Below are 19,432 nucleotides of genomic sequence, written 5' to 3'. Positions count from 1 at the left end.
TAAAAACTGGCAAGTTGTGGGATGCGAACTCACAACCGATGGTTATATGGTAAACGAACTGAGCTCTGATGGCATCGTCGTAAGATGGTAGCCCACTTCTACTTTCTAAAACCTACATTTCATGAAAGTATCCCAAAATAATCATCTCGCTTTCGTATAGTTCCTTTTGCGTCCAATAGATCGAGACATATCGAAGAGTGCGTGCATAGGTAATATCATTGTTTAAATAGGTACTCTAGATACAATGGTAATATGTAGGAAATGTACGTAGAGCTAAAAATTGGATTCGCCAAATTTCATTGAAATATTAAAGTGAAAATATCAACGAAACTTAGTTCATATCAATACTCATGTTTACAAATTACAATTATTCACAAGATTAAATTCCATTATATCTCTATCCCCCTCCACCTGTACGTCACACTCATGTCTTTTATTGTGCTTTTTCCACACGCTCTTCATGCGTTTTCATTGCAACACTGTTATGTATGACTTCTTCACACTCACTTCCCCCTAAAGCACTGATGATCACTGACATTGCATCATGTAAATGCTTCCTTAAAGTTTTCAAATTCATATCGTCCACGTTTTCTTGATAATTCTTTTTTGGTTTAATAATAGAACATTTTAAATCTCTCACGCACCTTCATCCTCTGTCTCCCTTCCACCACCAACATTCCCCGTTCATGTTTTACATCACCATAAATTCCTATTCCTCTGCTACGTGATTTTTGACCTCTCCTTCGTGCGCTTTTTCACGTTTTCTTTCACTCCTCGTACCCTATATTTAGTCTTTTCCCCTACATACTCTTCAACTGCCACTCCTACACGTGCATTTCATATATGCTACATTCAAACGCTTCCTTTACTTTACCCATACATTAAGATTCTTCTGACCATGAAGGGAACAAAACTGTAAAACTTCCCCTTCCAAATGAAACCACGTTCAGCCCCCCCAGATAACCGTTAGGCGGAACGGCGATTATTTCAAATACGGAAGTTATGTTGCCCCACCCTGTATTTATTTGAAATACACTTCTATTGGAACATCCTATATGCATCAGTTGTTATTCGATATAAATCACAAATTCGATGTAGCGCACCGACTATTCGATATTCGACATACGCGGTTTAAAGTCGATGTAAACATTTTGGTTTTTTAGTCAAAATTTGAGCTGTGATTTTCTTTGGATTCAAAAAGGTAAACAAACAATTATTTAATTTCTTGGTTGCAGCTGAAAATGCTAGCACGAAAGACACTCTTCCAATCATTATGTACCAATGAACGACTTAACCTCAAAAGCCTCACACGATTCAAATTTTAACGTTGATTTCAGGGCTTCACGATGCAGGGCGAAAATTGTTACACGCAAAAGAAGAAGAGAATGTCATGCGGCCTCGAAGTAGAATGCCCTAAATGCATAAGAAGTGCAGTGCACGACGCTGCTAACGACGGTTTTCATTTCCTAGTAACCTACACCATTCACCCTCAATACGCGCGTGATTTAACCGGCGACAACCCCCCCTCTTTGATTAGTCGAACTGATCGTCTTCTGCCTAGCGCGGACTGGAGCAGATTAATCGTGGGGAAGGTTAATGACGATGCCCTCGACGTTGATAGCGAAATTCCACATATTGCCGAGAAAAGTAAGGCACTGCTGGAGCAGGAGCTCGGTTTCGGCGCTCATTTAGGTTTACCGGCCACTCTGATGAAGTTACCTCTAGGCAAAAATGCAAATCTAGCCGCAATTCTGTATAATAAACTGCAAACGGGTGCCCATCAAATTTGGGTGTATCTACACATGGTCCACCCGTCTAGGTATTCGCCAATCTGTTTGGATGAAGACGATACGTGGGAGAGATGGAACAATTTCCGAACTTACTGCTGCTATGATAGACGGCTTGGTTTAGCGCTGAATTTACCTGATGTTAATCATTTGCCTACAGAGCTAGAGATCGACAGGTGGGTTGGTGAACCTATCAAAGCACTGATTATACACACATCCCAATTTCTCAAAAACCAACATGAGCAATTTGTACTTGCAAAACCCCATCAGGATATTATTAGGAAATTTATGAATCTGGACGTACAGTATGTAATACGCGGACCACACCCTAGAGGAAGCGACTATAAGAAGTATACGGCCTACATTAATTTTCTGGGTAAAAAGTTATTCGAAAGTAATGTTACCACGGAGTACATTCAAGGGTAAACTCGGGTTTTACTCTTAACAGATCAATTATCGCAATTATTTTGTAGCTGTGAAGACTATTTGCAGAGCCCCCTTCAACCTTTGACCGAAAATTTGGAGAGCATGATTTATGAAGTTTTCGAGAAGGACCAGATCAAGTACATTGAGTATCAGCGAGCAATTCACTTGGCTTTGACCGATTTACCGATGTCTGATGAACTTCCTGTGGTGATTGTTGTTGGTGCGGGGCGTGGGCCTTTGGTGCAGGCCGCTTTGAACGCCTCCTACTTGTTAAATAGGCCAATAAAGCTCTACGCTTTGGAGAAAAATCCGTATGCCATCAATACTTTGGAGGATAGAGTTTTAAATGAATGGCAGGGGAAGGTTACATTGGTAAAGGGGGATATGCGATACATGGAGTTACCTGAAAAGGCAGATATACTTGTTTCTGAGCTTTTAGGTTTGTATTCTGTGGGCTGATAATTTGAAATTAAAAAAAGTCTGAACAATTTGGCTTTTGGGCAAGCAATTTACTGCTTTGTAAATTGGGGAAAATGTTTTTAGAAACGATTTTTTTGGATTTTTTTTAGTCACTTGAATATTTTTGAATAGGGACCATGGTGTGTTATATTTTTGAAAAGAGAATTTAATATGCTCTTGGCTCTTTAGATTAAAATACACAGGGCGTTCCATTTAAAAAATGAGAATAGCTCTGAAAATTTTTTTTACAGGACCCTGTATACTTTCTATAGGAAAACGTTTATTTTGCTACTTTTTCCAATTTTCTATATTCACCAGGGTGTTACTGTATGTATACCTCAAGGAGTAGCCTTTTTTTTCATGTTTTGTTAGCTCCATCTAATAAAGCATAACTATAGCTTATCAATAACACTGCTTGTCTTCCTCCAGGATCATTTGGCGATAATGAATTATCACCCGAATGCTTAGATGGCGCCCAACGTTTCCTGAAACCCAAAGGAATCTCCATACCAGCATCGTACACATCCTACCTAGCTCCCTTGCAGAGCACAAAAATTTACAACGAAATCCTCAGCAACCGCCCCCACGAAAAATCAATTCAAAACATATTCGAAACGCCTTACATTGTTCACTTAGTTAATTATTACCAAATCGCTACGTCGCAGGTAGGTTTATTTACATTTCACTAAACCATCAATCGTCATTGTCCAACTTGCAGGAGGTGTACACATTTAATCACCCCAACTGGAATAAGAGAATCGATAACGATCGTTTCGCGCGTCTGGAATTCTCAGCCTCGCAAAACTGCCTCCTAACCGGATTTATAGGATACTTCGAAACAGTGCTTTATAAAAATGTGATGTTAAGTATTAACCCGCAAACCTACTCCGAGGGAATGGTTAGCTGGTTTCCGATTATTTTCTCTCTTTTAGTAAGTCTATATGTGGCGTTTATTGTGTTGCTTTATTTATTTTTGCAGGAGCCGGTATATGTCAAGGAAGGTGATAAGATACAGGTGTGTTTTTGGCGAATGCATTCCGAAGATAAAGTGTGGTACGAGTGGTGTCTCGAGTCACCTGTTCGAACCGCTATTATGAATCCAAGTGGGCGTTCATTTTTTATCAAAACTCATTAATTCGCTTAAATTTGTGGTTTTTTAATTCGCTGTGAAACTGCCCGGTTATTTTCAAGCAGGGTAAAAGTGACGTTGTAAATTATAATTTTCTAAAGAAAAGTTTTGTTCAACAGTTTCTTTGTTTTTGTATAGACCCAGTTTAAAGTTTGTTTTAATACCTGCCATGAAGTCCATCTGTGCGTCTAGTGGTTTGCGATCTCTGGACCCGAGACTTTGATTTTTGTTTTTCTTAACAGGTTTTGCATAAATGCATTTAAAGATTGAGTGCAAATATATGTATACATTTTTAGTAAACGTATATGGTGCAATCATCCTATAGGTATATTTTACAAAGGAAAAAGTGGATGATTTCTTACAATGTTAATGCCTTACCAATCCTTAAAAAGCACTTTTTAGAAGCTTCCTATTCTTCTATTTTTTGCAACGTTAAATTTTAGGTAATGTTATTCAATTATTCTTCCTAGCTTGAGCTATATGGTTTTTGCGATCACCGTTTTTGTCAAAATTTCATCAAATGTGACCGTTTTAGATCATTTGAAGCAACTTTTAAAGAATACAATTTTATTGCGTCTTTTACTATATTGGTCATTTGTAATGTCCAGCCACAGATCTACACATACACAGATTGCTAACCTTATGCATTTTTTGGGAATCAAATTTAGGTATACTTAAAAGCGCCCTCTATTGTGGAGCAGTATAAACATGTATCGTTTAGAACTGTAATATGACGCTTATGGATTTATGCGTTAGATGTCGCTGAAACAAAATTAAAGCGCTAAAGTTTGCACAATTCGAATTCCTTAATATTCGTATTATTACAGTGATATGATATGATAGGAGGTACGCTGAGCCATCTAATTTAACACTGGAGCTACTCATTCGTCGTAAAGGAGTTATTAAAAGCGGGTACCTGTAGTCAGATACACACGAACATAGGGCAGGTTCTTAAAAAATCTTGAAGGTTTTTGGAAGTTGGCGGAAATTATTTGCAGCTTTAAAGGTCTTGACATATTGCTAACCGCAAAGGTATACTTAAAAACTATATGTATATCTCTGCCATAATTAACGTTACACTCTTTACCACGCCCATAAGATTTGGAATACGCATGTAAGTATACATATATGATATCTTGAATACGTGTCTATAAACAAATCACAAAATAAATTCACCGATTACAAATATCAAATGCCAAAAATAACGAATAACGAATTCGAATTATGCATACTTTACCGCTTTACATTTTTTGCAGCGACATCTAATGCATAAATCCATAACAATTTTATTGCGTCTTTTACTATATTGGTCATTTGTAATGTCCAGCCACAGATCTACACATACACAGATTGCTAACCTTATGCATTTTTTGGGAATCAAATTTAGGTATACTTAAAAGCGCCCTCTATTGTGGAGCAGTATAAACATGTATCGTTTAGAACTGTAATATGACGCTTATGGATTTATGCGTTAGATGTCGCTGAAACAAAATTAAAGCGCTAAAGTTTGCACAATTCGAATTCCTTAATATTCGTATTATTACAGTGATATGATATGATAGGAGGTACGCTGAGCCATCTAATTTAACACTGGAGCTACTCATTCGTCGTAAAGGAGTTATTAAAAGCGGGTACCTGTAGTCAGATACACACGAACATAGGGCAGGTTCTTAAAAAATCTTGAAGGTTTTTGGAAGTTGGCGGAAATTATTTGCAGCTTTAAAGGTCTTGACAGATTGCTAACCGCAAAGGTATACTTAAAAACTATATGTATATCTCTGCCATAATTAACGTTACACTCTTTACCACGCCCATAAGATTTGGAATACGCATGTAAGTATACATATATGATATCTTGAATACGTGTCTATAAACAAATCACAAAATAAATTCACCGATTACAAATATCAAATGCCAAAAATAACGAATAACGAATTCGAATTATGCATACTTTACCGCTTTACATTTTTTGCAGCGACATCTAATGCATAAATCCATAAGCGTTATATTACAGTTTTAAACGGTACATGTTTGTACTGCTCCGCAATAGAGGGCGCTTTTAAGTATACCTAAATTTGTTTTAAAAAAATGCATAAGATTGGCAATCGGAGTATGTGTAGATCTGTTCGTTAGGCAACCAACATACCACCTTCCCGAAGATAGCTGAATGTATTTGCAAAGAAGTACCTGCGGAAAGGGATTATAATAAATTGCATATTGGGTTTTTGTAATAGCGTTGCAAATAGAAGTATCATCGCCCGCGGGGCGCGGAGGTCTGGTTGTTAGTCATTACCTGCTTTTTGTTTTTGTAGACACAAAAACTAAAAATTTACCGGCGTTCCCATTCTACTTTTTCAAGAATATATAGACATACGAGGGTTATCCGTAAATTAAATTGCTTTTTTTATATCATTTTACTGCAACCAATTACAAATTCTGAAACGTCCACTTTTAGCTAAGTATCTTTTTTAACAAATGGGAACATGCGAATGTGTGGATGGAATACAATTCTGTATTTCTTCTTTCGCATTCACATACAGAGCCGTCTGCCATCATAGAAATAAAACAAGATAGGAAGAATCGCATACCATTTTCAGTAGGGGAATTTCTTAGCCACTCAACTGACACTCGGAATCCGGCAAATATTCAATTGCACGGATCCTTGGAAGTTGTAGAACGCGAAGGTTTGACATCGCTCTCTTTTTGTTCTCGAGCAGGAACCCAAGGGGATTATTTTTCGAAAAATTCCCCTGAAAAGAATGATAGAATTCCGCACGTAACAGATATACCAATGGATTGTTTTCTTGGGGAAAATTCATTGGAGCCGAATTTTTGTAAAGATTAATTACCTAGCGGTGGGCAAGTTCTCACTGGGGGTGAGCTTTCGTGGATTTTTTGTAAGTGCGCTTCCTTAAAGAGCAATATTTCGGGGCTTGTTTATTTAGGGAACCATTCCGCATACCAAATATTCTAGAAGCGATTTTAGTTTTAGTAAATAGCGCAACTTCCGGGAATATATGCGAACGCGCATTGCGCAAAGGAAATTCTTATTTTTCAAATAATTATTACTAATAAGCAGAGCTGGGCAGTATTCGATTTTGTAAATAGGTACTTTTTAGTATTCAAATCTTTTAAAGTATTCAAATACTTTGTAATTAAATACTTTTATGGAAGCAGTATTTGTATTTGTAACTCAAATACTTTCACAAATATTTAGTATTCGAATACTTCGCAAGGTATTTGAATACTTTGAGAAGTATTCGAATGCTTCGTATAGTATTTGAATACTTAACCTTCCTTTTTTTTTTTTACCAAAAATCGACTACTCCAAAATTTCTCGGGAAAACACTTTTTCTTATTAATTTTGGTGCGTAGAATCCAAAACAATTCGTAATTTTTCGATCAGACTTCTCAATCAAAAGTTATAGACTAGAAACCAATTTCGAAAGAAAATTCAAAGGGCTGTAACTTTTGAACTAGTAGCCCAATCTTGGAACTGTTTGAAATTATGGATTCTACAGGCCACATTCTATAAGAAAAATTTTTTCCGGGTCGATCTGAGACAATTTTTTTTGCGTGCCTCAGAAAAAGGCAGTGTATAACCTTCTTTTTTTACCAAAAATCGACTACACCAAAATTTCTCGGGAAAACACTTTTTGTTATTAATGTTGGTGCGTAGAATCCAAAACAATTCGTACTTTTTCGATCAGACTTCTCAATCAAAAGTTATAGACTAGAAACCAATTTCGAAAGAAAATTCAAAGGGCTGTAACTTTTGAACTAGTAGCCCAATCTTGGAACTGTTTGAAATTATGGATTCTACAGGCCACATTCTATAAGAAAATTTTTTTTCCGGGTCGATCTGAGACAATTTTTTTTTCGGGGCTCAAAAAAAGGCAGTGTATAACCTTCCTTTTTTACCAAAAATCGACTGCACCAAAATTTCTCGGGAAAACACTTTTTCTTATTAATTTTGGTGCGTAGAATCCAAAACAATTCGTACTTTTTCGATCAGACTTCTCAATCAAAAGTTATAGACTAGAAACCAATTTCGAAAAAAATTCAAAGGGCTGTAACTTTTGAACTAGTAGCCCAATCTTGGAACTGTTTGAAATTATGGATTCTACAGGCCACATTCTATAAGAAAATTTTTTTCCGGGTCGATCTGAGACAATTTTTTTTCGGGCCTCAAAAAAAGGCAGTGTATAACCTTCCTTTTTTACCAAAAATCGACTGCACCAAAATTTCTCGGGAAAACACTTTTTCTTATTAATTTTGGTGCGTAGAATCCAAAACAATTCGTACTTTTTCGATCAGACTTCTCAATCAAAAGTTATAGACTAGAAACCAATTTCGAAAGAAAATTCAAAGGGCTGTAACTTTTGAACTAGTAGCCCAATCTTGGAACTGTTTGAAATTATGGATTCTACAGGCCACATTCTATAAGAAAATTTTTTTCCGGGTCGATCTGAGACAATTTTTTTTCGGGCCTCAAAAAAAGGCAGTGTATAACCTTCCTTTTTTACCAAAAATCGACTGCACCAAAATTTCTCGGGAAAACACTTTTTCTTATTAATTTTGGTGCGTAGAATCCAAAACAATTCGTACTTTTTCGATCAGACTTCTCAATCAAAAGTTATAGACTAGAAACCAATTTCGAAAAAAAATTCAAAGGGCTGTAACTTTTGAACTAGTAGCCCAATCTTGGAACTGTTTGAAATTATGGATTCTACAGGCCACATTCTATAAGAAAATTTTTTTTCCGGGTCGATCTGAGACAATTTTTTTTCGAGCCTCAAAAAAAGGCAGTGTATAACCTTCCTTTTTTACCAAAAATCGACTGCACCAAAATTTCTCGGGAAAACACTTTTTCTTATTAATTTTGGTGCGTAGAATCCAAAACAATTCGTACTTTTTCGATCAGACTTCTCAATCAAAAGTTATAGACTAGAAACCAATTTCGAAAGAAAATTCAAAGGGCTGTAACTTTTGAACTAGTAGCCCAATCTTGGAACTGTTTGAAATTATGGATTCTACAGGCCACATTCTATAAGAAATTTTTTTTCCGGGTATTAAAAATGGTTATAACTTAACAACTGGTGTAGGTATATTTAATAAATTGAATTGTGGGTACCAAAAGTATATATCTAAAAAAGAAAAAAACGTGATTCGAAAATGCTATGTACAAGAAAGAATGAATCATTATTTACCAACTTCTAGTGCCGTTACATCTTGCAATTGGAATATCCATTTCTTGATGCAATTGCGAATATTGCTCACAAACCCTAGGTAGAGAAGCATTTTAGCTGATACACCTCCCACAAACAAGAATTTAAAAAAATGCAATTAATAAAGTATGTGGGTACTAATTTATATAACTACGAAAGGCAAGTTTAAATTAGGTATATGAAAACTCTAATTTTACTTGTTAATCTGTTTTTCTTAGTGCTTGTTCACAATGGATATAAGAGTTACAAAAACATAACCGATACATAAAACATAATATTGACATAAGACATAATTTTACGCAGGTGGAGAAAGTGTTCACAGTGACCGTAAGATTATAATTATCTGCGTAGGCGCAAATCCAAAATTTAAACTCTGCAAAACGTCAAGAACATAGCTATATTATTTGTGGTGTATATGTGTGTGTCACTGAGATGGATGGAAATTTCAACAGTTTTATTGCTTTTACTGTTAAGAAGACAGAGAAGAGAGACAAAGTTGTTACAAAACAAAAACGGCGTTGGTGGGTCAGACCTATAAATCGAGACCGAGAGAAAAGGGGAGAATTTAAGCATTTAAGCGTGTCTAGAAATGAAGCTGCATGATGAAGAATGGTTTTTTTCATACACCAGGATTATTCGATCACCTATTAACCTTATATCTTTTGTCCCCTTTATTAAACAATTAGGGTTTTAATTGCACCAAACTAATTAATAATTCGACGTCTATACGTTTTCCATGTCGTGTTGGATACCTATAATCAAAGAATAACACACGAAGGACCAAACCACACCAAACTATGAAATAATGCGCCAAAAACTATGTACCAATTTAAAAATAACCAGATTGTGTTGGCAGAAGAGATGTCATCGACGTTAGACGTAGTAACTGAAATGTCAAACCAACAGCGCAGTGCTGCGTCTTTGTACCCAACAGAAATACACCTAATTCCACTAGATTTTTCATAAAACCTACGTAAAGTTGAAACCGACCCAACTTTATGTATTTTTTATGTACCCTTTCGGTAGGACATAAAACATACGCAAACATTTACAACAAAATAAAAATTATGTAATCATTGTGAACACATACGTTGGTTTGCTACTATTCAACATTATGAATTATGTATCTGTTATGTTTTTGTTACGCTTATGTCCATTGTGAACAAGCACTAATAGTAGGTTGTCTACCACGATGGGCGATGGTTGGTTTACCCCTCTGGTCAGCGAATAGGATCTCCAACTTTAACCTTCTTTAATTCAAGGCTTTCCACTACATTTGATACTTAAGAATTTCCATTTCTGACCAATTAGACTTTCCCGAAATTCCCTTTCTCTAACCATAGTCCTTATTTAATATATTTTTCTACTTTTAGGATTTTCACCACATATTATACTTGGAATACTCATCTGTTGATCCAATTCGATCTCGCCCACAAGTCCTATAGGTAGAGATGCATCACCTGAAACATTTTACACTCTCAATAAATTTAAAAAAAATTACATAAGTAAATTGCTAACTATATAAGGACGAGGGGTTAGTATAAATTAAATTAAAACTCTATTTTACCTATAAATTAATCTGTTTTTCTATTCTTAAGGTGTTTGCCACATCTGGATGCCTGGAATACTTTTCTCTTGAGCCGATCGGAGCTCTCCCATCACCGTCTATTGATCCAATTGGATTTCACCTACACGTATGTAGAGGGACATGGGTTGAAACATCACGCACTCTAAAAAAAAGTTAAAAAAATTAAATAAATAACTCGCTATTTATACGTATAACAGCCAAGAGTAATTTTAAATTAGATTAAAACTTTAATTTGACCCTTAATTTAATCTGTTTTTTTTTTCTATTTATAGGGTGTCTACCATATCTGATGCTTGGAATACCTTGAGCCCCAATTTAACATATTCTTCTATGTTTAGGCTTTCCGCTTGATCTGATGCTTGTTCATCTTTTGATCCAAATGGATCTCGCCCTCAAGCTTTGGGTAGAGGAGCGACAGCTGAAATATCTCACATTCAATAAATTAAAAAAAATCAAATAAATGAGTTGCTAATTATATAAGGACGTATAGGGTAAGCTTAAATAATTTTGATTTTACCTGTAATTTAATTTTTTTTGTATTTCTAGGGTTTTTCTGTAACTTGTAACTAATTTAATATATTTTTTCAGGGTTTCCTCCACATCTGATAGGTACTGTTATATTTAGGAGTTACTCCACAGGTGATACCTAGAATACCCATGCATTTGCCGATCCAATTAGATCTCTCCCATCATACGCTTTAGGTAAAGGAGCATCAACTGAAAGAAATATTAAATAAATAAGTTGCTAATTATATAAGAACGATGGGTAAGTTTAAATTAAATTAACTTTAGCTTTAATTTAACTTATTCTTCTAGTTCTAGGGGTTCCGCCACTTCTGATGATGGGAGTTCATTTCTAGAGTCATTCACGTAGTGCATTTTCGGTTGGAGGCCATCGTGTTTGCAGAAAAATTCTGAGTAAGTAGTGGGCACTTCCGATTACGATGGTTTTGGTGTTTTGAATGTCCGCAAATCAGAATGTAGACACTCCATGTTTTCAATGAAAAGATAAGTTCTGATGATTTGTGAAACTGCCTATAGTATAGGCTGTGGTGTTTTTTTTTGAAGACATTGTATTTTTCATTAAATGCGTTATTTCTGATTTAATGTACGAGTATGTATGAATACTGGCGTCCAACCCCGCACAAAGCTTTTTAGGCAAATCCTATGCTTTTTTAATTTCACACTAATGTCGATTATGTAAGTTCTTGTGTCTTTTAATGTAGGGCTGTTCGTTTATTTACCTCAAGCTTGAAATTGTGTTTTTTGGGAACAGGCACCCAGACCAAAGTTTAATTGGTCTTTTTCCGCATCTACCTCAAGTTCTGGACTTCGGTGTTTCAGGAATAGACAAAATTGCAGTTTAAAACTGCGAGTTTTATGTTTTTTTTTTAATTATTTCAAACGGCCCTAGCAACACAGTTCCGTATAAAAAGCGTTTATGGTAAACTAAAACCCTATATATATAATACGCATAAATGTCCAGCGGATGTTGCTCTATTCTTGTCGGAATATTATGCGTTTATTATTTCCCGTTGATATACCGATTATATTAAAGTGGTGTTATATACGTTTATAAAACGATTGCTAAGAAACGGTTATTTACATACGTATTATCAACGTAGAAAGTGAACTCTATGATTTATATGAATAAAAATCGTATTTTAAACGTAGGTATAAAATCGGTCTACACAAAAACGTATACCATACTACCAATACCGAATTTATCCTTTCAAAACGCTTTAAAACAGTTTTTAAACGTAAAGTGTGTTTGCTGGGGGCTTTTAGTTTGCGGCCATTGATTGCCATAAAGACGTGTGTTTATTTCGTCTTCACTTGACGCAGAACTTCTTTCAAAACGGTTAAAATGTTACATCAAATGCATAATACACGCCTGTACCATTGTTTAAAAAGTATTTAAACAATGCCTGTATACCTACCTTAAAATGGTATTGGCAAAAGTTATAAAAGGCGTTATTTAGAATGAATTTAGAGATTAAAATTTTACCTCTGGTAGTGTTTTAACCCTGGTTTTAACCAGCTGTTAAGTTTGCATTGAACAACCACCACAGTGTACCTATTTTAACTAAAAGAAGAACCGCATAGGTCGACTGGTCTCTATACCTTCATTTTAAAGGATAAATAAAATAAATGTACCCAATCCACAATGTTCCATTTGTTTCCATGATTATTATTGATGCTGGGTTTCTGTTGAGGTAAAAGTTACCAATCCCCACATATTACCTTTAATTTCCTTAATTCTGGAACTGGAAAACTTGGAAAATGGATTAAGCAGTATCTACAAATTCAGTTACAAAACTAAGCTTCAGTTTATCCAACTTCTGTAAAACTTAACTGACAGTTAATTTCCATGGAGACAATGGTATTCACATAGGTGTTATCTGGTAGTTAAATTTAACGGAGGGATGATATACTGCTCCTAAGAAATTTCAAATTTGTACGCATTCTAAATTTTTGTTTGCAGAAACCTAAATACCTTTTGCCTTCAAAATTATTTTCGAAGCCAATATTTTAACATTCATTTCGGTCTCGCCGTTTCGGTCCCGTCGTTTCGGTCCCGATCATTTGGGTTTCGGTCATTTTGGTTCTACAATTTATTCTTTCTAAAACGGGTACTGACGTACTCTGTCAAAACACGTAAGTACCCAAGTATTTTCCTGAGGGGATTTTTCGGCAATTTTTTCTGAAATCATGTTGTGTAAAATTGTTCCAAAAACATTTATCAATTATACTGACGTTTGGTAACGTTAACATCAGTCAACTAGGACAATATAGCTGCTATAGTCCGTGGGACGTCAATCTTTTTGAAACTTGATCGCCATACTTTCTGTGGGGCTTCATTTTAACGAGTCTCCCAAGTATTTGATGTACGAAAACTAGTGTAAACTCGGCGCTTTGTCCGCATCACAAAAGACGCGCTAAAATGAAATCGCTACAGTGGTAGTCAAGTTTCAAAAGGATTGATGTCCCGCGGAATATTATAGTGTAGCGAACATTCCAGAAATTTCGATAGACATTGAGGTACAATGAATCGGGGATAAATAACGAAGGCGAATGTGACGTAATCTTTCCGAGAAATATGACGTGTTTGTTCGAGAATATTCTAGAATAGTCGGATGATCATAAATTGTTCGCGCTGTTATAAATTGTGTATCCGTGAGATGTAAACAATATTTTACTGTTATAAATCGATTCGTTTTAAGACTGTTATAAATTTATTGTCAATTATAAATAAATAAAGGACGTAATTAAATTTGTTACAATAGTTTTGTGAAGTAATCAGTGGTCACTGGTGCAATTTTCGAGCTGCTTTTTAGGAGAGAAAATAGTTGGTCAATGCCGGTTTTAGAAATATTAAATTGTGGGATCAAAACGACTGGGCCGAAACGGTGGGTCCATAATAGTAGAACGCAAATGTCATGCTTCGTTTCTCGGTGCCGTCAATTTGAATTATGACGTCATCGATACCTGTTGAAATAAAACACCCTGTATAGTATTAGTCTATTTATTTATAAGTAAGATCTTTGACATGGTGGCATATGTTCTTCGATAAGATTACATCGTGTTTTTTCGAAAGTTATTTGTCTGAATTTATACAGAGGGTTCCTAAATATGAAGCAAATAGGGAAGGGGCTAATTCATTGGCTTATTTTATGACTAAAACTTCATATAAACATAGGTCCGTAAACGCTTTGTTACCGGTTTTTACTTTACAATTTAAGCCTTTAATTTATAAACATATGCAAACAAAAGATACAATTTTCAATGCCAACTAATAAAAGCAAGATATAATCCAAATAAATCCAGGGCCTACTGGACCATTTTAAAAATTATACTTTTATTTAGCTATCGTTGATTTTTATTTTTTTTCTCGATAACGGTCGGAAATAGGGAAAAATTACAAGGGGTCAAAAAGTTTCCAAACAAATCGGAAAACCAAATTCCTATTTTAGAATGTACCAGTGGCGCACCAAAAAAAGGTAGGTAGAGGGGTAGGTGGAGGGGTAGAAAGTGGAACATGTCCTCTGAAAATACAACACCCTGTAGATTCTCATTCCTTTGACAAGACCAATGATGTAAGCCCTTCAGCACAACTTATACTTATTGCAAATTTGAGCTAAATATCTCAAAAACTGCAGGAAATAAAGAAAAAACTAGAAACTTTAACACGCTCTAGATCAGTAACGAAGCGTTTGCGGGCCTATATTTATATGAACTTTTAGTCAGAAAATAAGCCAGCGAATTAGCCCCTTCCGTATGTATCTGCATCATATTTAAAAACACCCTTATTTAGAAACACACATGTATGCCAGGCACGTCAGGATTAAGAGCAGGCAGGTGTTTTTCTAGGTGGAGCTTATGAAAAAGGAAACAAAAATTTTTGGTACCTAAATATATGTTTGTTTATTGTTTAATAAGAATAGTAAATGAAACCTAGACTTTAACATAACAATTCGTCTACTGTAAATTTTGTGGTACTTCATAGGTACATATTTGTTTGCTTGTTTGATTTTACTTAATGGATAGGTATGGATATCCACAAACCCAGCATCCCCGTTCCATAAATTATAATTTTTATTTAAACTCACTTGCATACACTGTGTCCAAGATTAGGATGTCTATAACATAACATAAAAGATGCGCAATTAGAGTTATTATCATGCTATAAAGGGTAGACTAACGCTTCCAGGGAAAACAATGGTGCGAATGTACAAAAATGATGTAAACGGTACAGAGGGCAAAAAGTATAAATTAATGTTGTCTCTACTGTTAAGTGAGCACAAGTGTAAAACCAGAAATTCTGAATACTTTCGAAGAACCGAAATTTGCCCATTTGGTTTTTATTTTTTTCTGGTGCTATTTGAACAGACAAAAATAAAAACATCATCATTAATTTTATTTTTTATATAGCTCGCAAATGAAGTACACTTTGTATTGAGTAGTAGTTTTTATTACGAATACAACGATGTATGACACAAAAAAAACAATTTTGTTGGTTTCAACGGGATGGTGCATCAACATACAACACCATATTCGCCCCTAATCCCATTTTCCAGGAAATTTGTCCGATAGGTACATATTCTCACACGATTATAAGGTGTGGGTAGGTGCACCATCTTGTTGAAACCAACGAGTTTCCAACTTCCGATTTTTCTTGTACACCGAATGTTTTTTGTTTCCTTGTTTGATTTTTTTTTTCGTAATTTTTTATGTTTCGTATCTCGTAAAGGAAATATTAATCGTAATTTTCCAAGGTGGCAAGACCATGTTCTGTGTTAGGCGAACCCCCTGGTTACCCTTTGGCTATGGGTCTGGTGTATGTAGTGAATACTACTGATTTATTTAGTCAATTCGAAGACTACTAAGAGATTCGAGAGTGCATTTCTCTGATTACTTCTGCATAGCTCGAATGTTATAATAGGTAGGTAATAATACCACAGTGTATTATATTCTTACACTGTGATAATACAGAAGCAAAGGACCTAGGCTTTAATTTTAAATCAATAATTGTATTGCACGTTTATTTGGCCTTAAACTTTTATCCCCACTTTTAGTGTTTACCAAACCTCAACAATTAAAAACGGAAGTGCCTTCGCATTTCTATTAAAAATTATGTTTTGTTTAAAACGGTATTGTACTTTCCGAAATTGAAATCACGGCATATGATTTCCCATTAAAAAAACGCAATAATAGCAACATTTATCACACTTTTACAAAGCAGCAATAAATCAACAGTAGGTACATGGTAGGAGTTACTAATTTTAATTTATAATTTTACACAATGTACAGGATGTTCCAAAGGATATCTGAAACTACGAAACGTTACTCTAGCGTAACTGCCGACAACCTACCTGCGATACGATCTAACTATCGAATACCTACTTGGTGTAAATATGCGAGGGTGACTCTTGCACCGCATTGTTGTGCTTTCACCGGAGAACGCAGACAAAAAGTTGCATGGTTAATGAGCAAATAATTAGTTGCATATTATGTACTGCAGCACAATTAGTATTAATTTACACGTGTAATGCTCAGATGCACGCATCGAACGTATTATATGGACCGTATCGACAATATCTGTAAACAGTTAGGCAGGGGTTGGCAATCATTTTGCGTTTAGCTCCACCTATTAATAGTGGAAGGGGAATGGATGTGGGGTAACGCCTAGCGTCGGGACGCTTCAGTCCCCTTACTTATATGACCGGCCATTACGAGGGTGAAGGTTGATGTAAGGGTGCGCTCTACCAGAGGGTAGAGTCGCGTCTCTCTATACTCAATTATTAACAGATTTTATTGGTAGATTTTTCCGCTCGAAGCCTTACATTTTTTTCGATATGTAAATTGATTGGGTAGGTACATAAAAAATATAGCATGAGGATAATTTATTGACTCTAGAATAATGACATGCCCGGTTAAGTATGTGCATTCGTTAATTTTTTTTTGTGAAGTTATTTATGTGGTATAACCAATGTCCACCTTAACTTACATAATAAATTTCGGTGGTTCCGAATGCTTATAATTTGTGGGTACCTTATACCCAATATAAAGATAAACGTTACAGCAATATGTCAACGGGATAAAAAGTGGATTTTATTAACCGTCAGTTTAGGGTGCATTATTTTACAATGAAACTGTTGGTCTTGGTATACAATTGACTAAACATGCTTTCAGGTACTTGTAATTCGTGTTTGATTTATTGAAACTGGGTAGCATCGCACCTTGCATGATTTTTTTCACGCTAATATCGCTGTATTGAAGGAATAGTATAATAATATGCACAGAAATATTAAATAAGTTGCAAGAGAAGAAAATGTCATGGGGTGTTCGTATTTGTTATCGTGTTTTTTTCAAAGCACCATTGAAATAATTATAGCCAATTATAGCACTACATTATGGATACACATTTTGATTAGAACGAGCAAACGGTCTAGAGTACCTATGGCAAGATGCAGTATTTTGCCTAAGCATAACCATGGCACCCTGTATGCAACTTTCTTTGGTGTGGTATGAGAAAGAGGCCAGCTTCATAACTCGTCCATTGCTATCTCCGCGTTACCTATTTATTTTATTTATTGTAATTTGCAATATTTTATTTTTTGTGTCACGTTTTGCAAGAATCACCTTTCACAAATATATAAGTAGGTACACAATTTAATTTCTCTAGTGACGAAACTATAGAAAGAATTGTCTAGAAAAAATTTGAATTTAAATTTTTTGTATTTACAAAATCGGAAAGGGCATCCCAAAAATCGTGTTTCCATTCTCGTTTTTTCTGTAATGTATATTTCAGGACTTTTGGAGAAGTACTTAATTTCCAAACGAAATATTTTTGGTCACTTTAATTGCAATAAACGTTTATCACGGTCCCCTTTACGGCCTAATTTTTTGATATACCTAGAGTGCTACTTATTAAGAGGTAGACATATGGATTTAAGTGTATTGTTTTCTCGACATCTACTTTTCAAACACAAAATCTCTTCTGAAGGGCGCCTAATTTTATGCAACCAAAATTACTTTTTGAAACAAAGATTTGGATGTCATATATTAATTAATTTGAATATTGTTGTTTTGAGCTTTGACAATATTAACTTTTTCTTCAGTTGAATACATCGCACATGAAATAAAAATTTAATGTAGTCAGCAAGAGATATACTAAGCGATCAAAAAAGAGTTGTCGAATCAGCTTTGGAATTTTTATTTGGGAAATCATAATTATTTAACTTGAACAAGGCGATGTTGATCCTTTTTTTGATCACCTGTAGATATTTTGTTAAGAAATGAATGTGAAGCATTTGATTTTAAAACTTTTCTTGTAAATTTATGTAAAAGTATACACTGTGACACGTCATCATTTTTCTTTTTTGGTCCTCTATCTCATTCTGTAAAAATACAATATGACGCCCATAAGAAATAAGAAAGTAATAACTTGTAGCTTCTACATCTAGCCGCTAGCGGGTTATGATAATTCTGATAAGAGATTCAGATTCTCAGAAAAAAAAGTCATCATAGAAGGTGGTAACGGGAACTCTCAATTTCTAACCGTTTAAGGTAGGGAAAATGAAAATGATATTTGACATTTTCAGTTTTTCAGTGATATCTCAGTTATTTTCAAAGATTTTTCAAAAATTTCAAATGAGGTTTTTGGTCACAAATATGGGCAACTTTATCCCTCATAGTTAGTGAATGGTGAGCCACGAATTCAAACACCATGTACATGATTGGTTGGCCATAAAAAAACTCGTTATCGATGACGTACACTTCGAAGCTAAAAGCTCAGGTCCAGACTCAGAATAGTCAGGAAAGCACAGGCTTTCAGGTAATTTCCATCCGCAAATTTGATTTCGCCATTTATTTAGTTTCAATCAGTTCACCTGTTTAGCAGGAAATGGGAGTTTGACACACTTGCGCATGGGCCCATGCGCGACTTCGGCCCAAAAGTCCTCCTTTTTATGTCTAAGAACAATTTGGTTCTAATCGGTTCAGCCGTATGTGAGAGTACAGACGACAGACAGACCGACATAATCAAGATGTCCTGGTATTTCAAACCGTGTATTTCCGTAAAAAAAAGGGGGGGGTCAGTTTATTTATTCCAATGTAATCCTTTACGTGCGGGTGGTAAAATGGGTAATCCCTACGCAACACAAAAATCTATAAGGAAAAAAATTCGTTAAGCCGCTTGTGAGCAAGAGGCGTGGAGTGCACTTTCAAATTTGTTTTTTCCGATTTCATTATCTCTAATCTTGTTGTGAGCCCTCAACAGGCTTGTGCCCAATTACAGAGTGACCCGCATGAG

General features: G+C 35.3%; 1 protein-coding gene and 1 long non-coding RNA gene across 4 annotated transcripts; one reads left to right on the top strand and one right to left on the bottom strand.

Moving 5' to 3' along the window:
• Window positions 1-88: 88 nt before the first annotated feature.
• On the top strand, window positions 89-3,922 carry LOC116172951 (protein arginine N-methyltransferase 5). Of its 2 annotated transcripts, none has more exons than XM_031490235.1 (6): window positions 89-209; window positions 1,338-2,209; window positions 2,261-2,652; window positions 3,102-3,337; window positions 3,391-3,603; window positions 3,652-3,922. In XM_031490235.1, exons 2-6 carry the CDS (start codon window positions 1,347-1,349, stop codon window positions 3,805-3,807), a joined length of 1,860 nt encoding a protein of 619 aa, XP_031346095.1. In that variant the 5' UTR covers window positions 89-209; window positions 1,338-1,346; the 3' UTR covers window positions 3,808-3,922. The 2 variants fall into 2 exon arrangements, with proteins under 2 accessions (XP_031346095.1, XP_031346094.1); XM_031490234.1 differs by lacking the exon at window positions 89-209 and adding an exon at window positions 1,078-1,201.
• Window positions 3,923-10,129: 6,207 nt separating this feature from the next.
• LOC116172963 lies at window positions 10,130-16,696 on the bottom strand. Of its 2 annotated transcripts, none has more exons than XR_004145814.1 (5): window positions 16,522-16,696; window positions 11,135-11,334; window positions 10,899-11,035; window positions 10,597-10,759; window positions 10,130-10,489 (listed from the first exon to the last, which is right to left on the bottom strand). It is a non-coding gene; the product is annotated as an uncharacterized LOC116172963 (long non-coding RNA). The 2 variants fall into 2 exon arrangements; XR_004145813.1 differs by having other exon boundaries at window positions 10,920-11,035.
• Between the last annotated feature and the right edge of the window lie 2,736 nt (window positions 16,697-19,432).

This window comes from Photinus pyralis, unplaced genomic scaffold (genome assembly GCF_008802855.1).
Source record: "Photinus pyralis isolate 1611_PpyrPB1 unplaced genomic scaffold, Ppyr1.3 Ppyr1.4_LG6, whole genome shotgun sequence".
Lineage (NCBI taxonomy): Eukaryota > Metazoa > Arthropoda > Insecta > Coleoptera > Lampyridae > Photinus > Photinus pyralis.
The sequence above is the reverse complement of the archived record's forward strand: the minus strand, read 5'-3'. Positions and strand labels throughout refer to the sequence as shown.

What these genes read in the sequence shown, in the direction of transcription:
- LOC116172951 (XM_031490235.1), top strand. Translation starts at nt 1,347, where the DNA reads ATGCAGGGCGAAAATTGTTACACGCAAAAGAAGAAGAGAATGTCATGC. An exon ending in ACTTGTTTCTGAGCTTTTAG is followed by an intron (nt 2,653 to 3,101) that starts GTTTGTATTCTG and finishes GTCTTCCTCCAG; the next exon opens with GATCATTTGGCGATAATGAA. An exon ending in ACCAAATCGCTACGTCGCAG is followed by an intron (nt 3,338 to 3,390) that starts GTAGGTTTATTT and finishes TCCAACTTGCAG; the next exon opens with GAGGTGTACACATTTAATCA.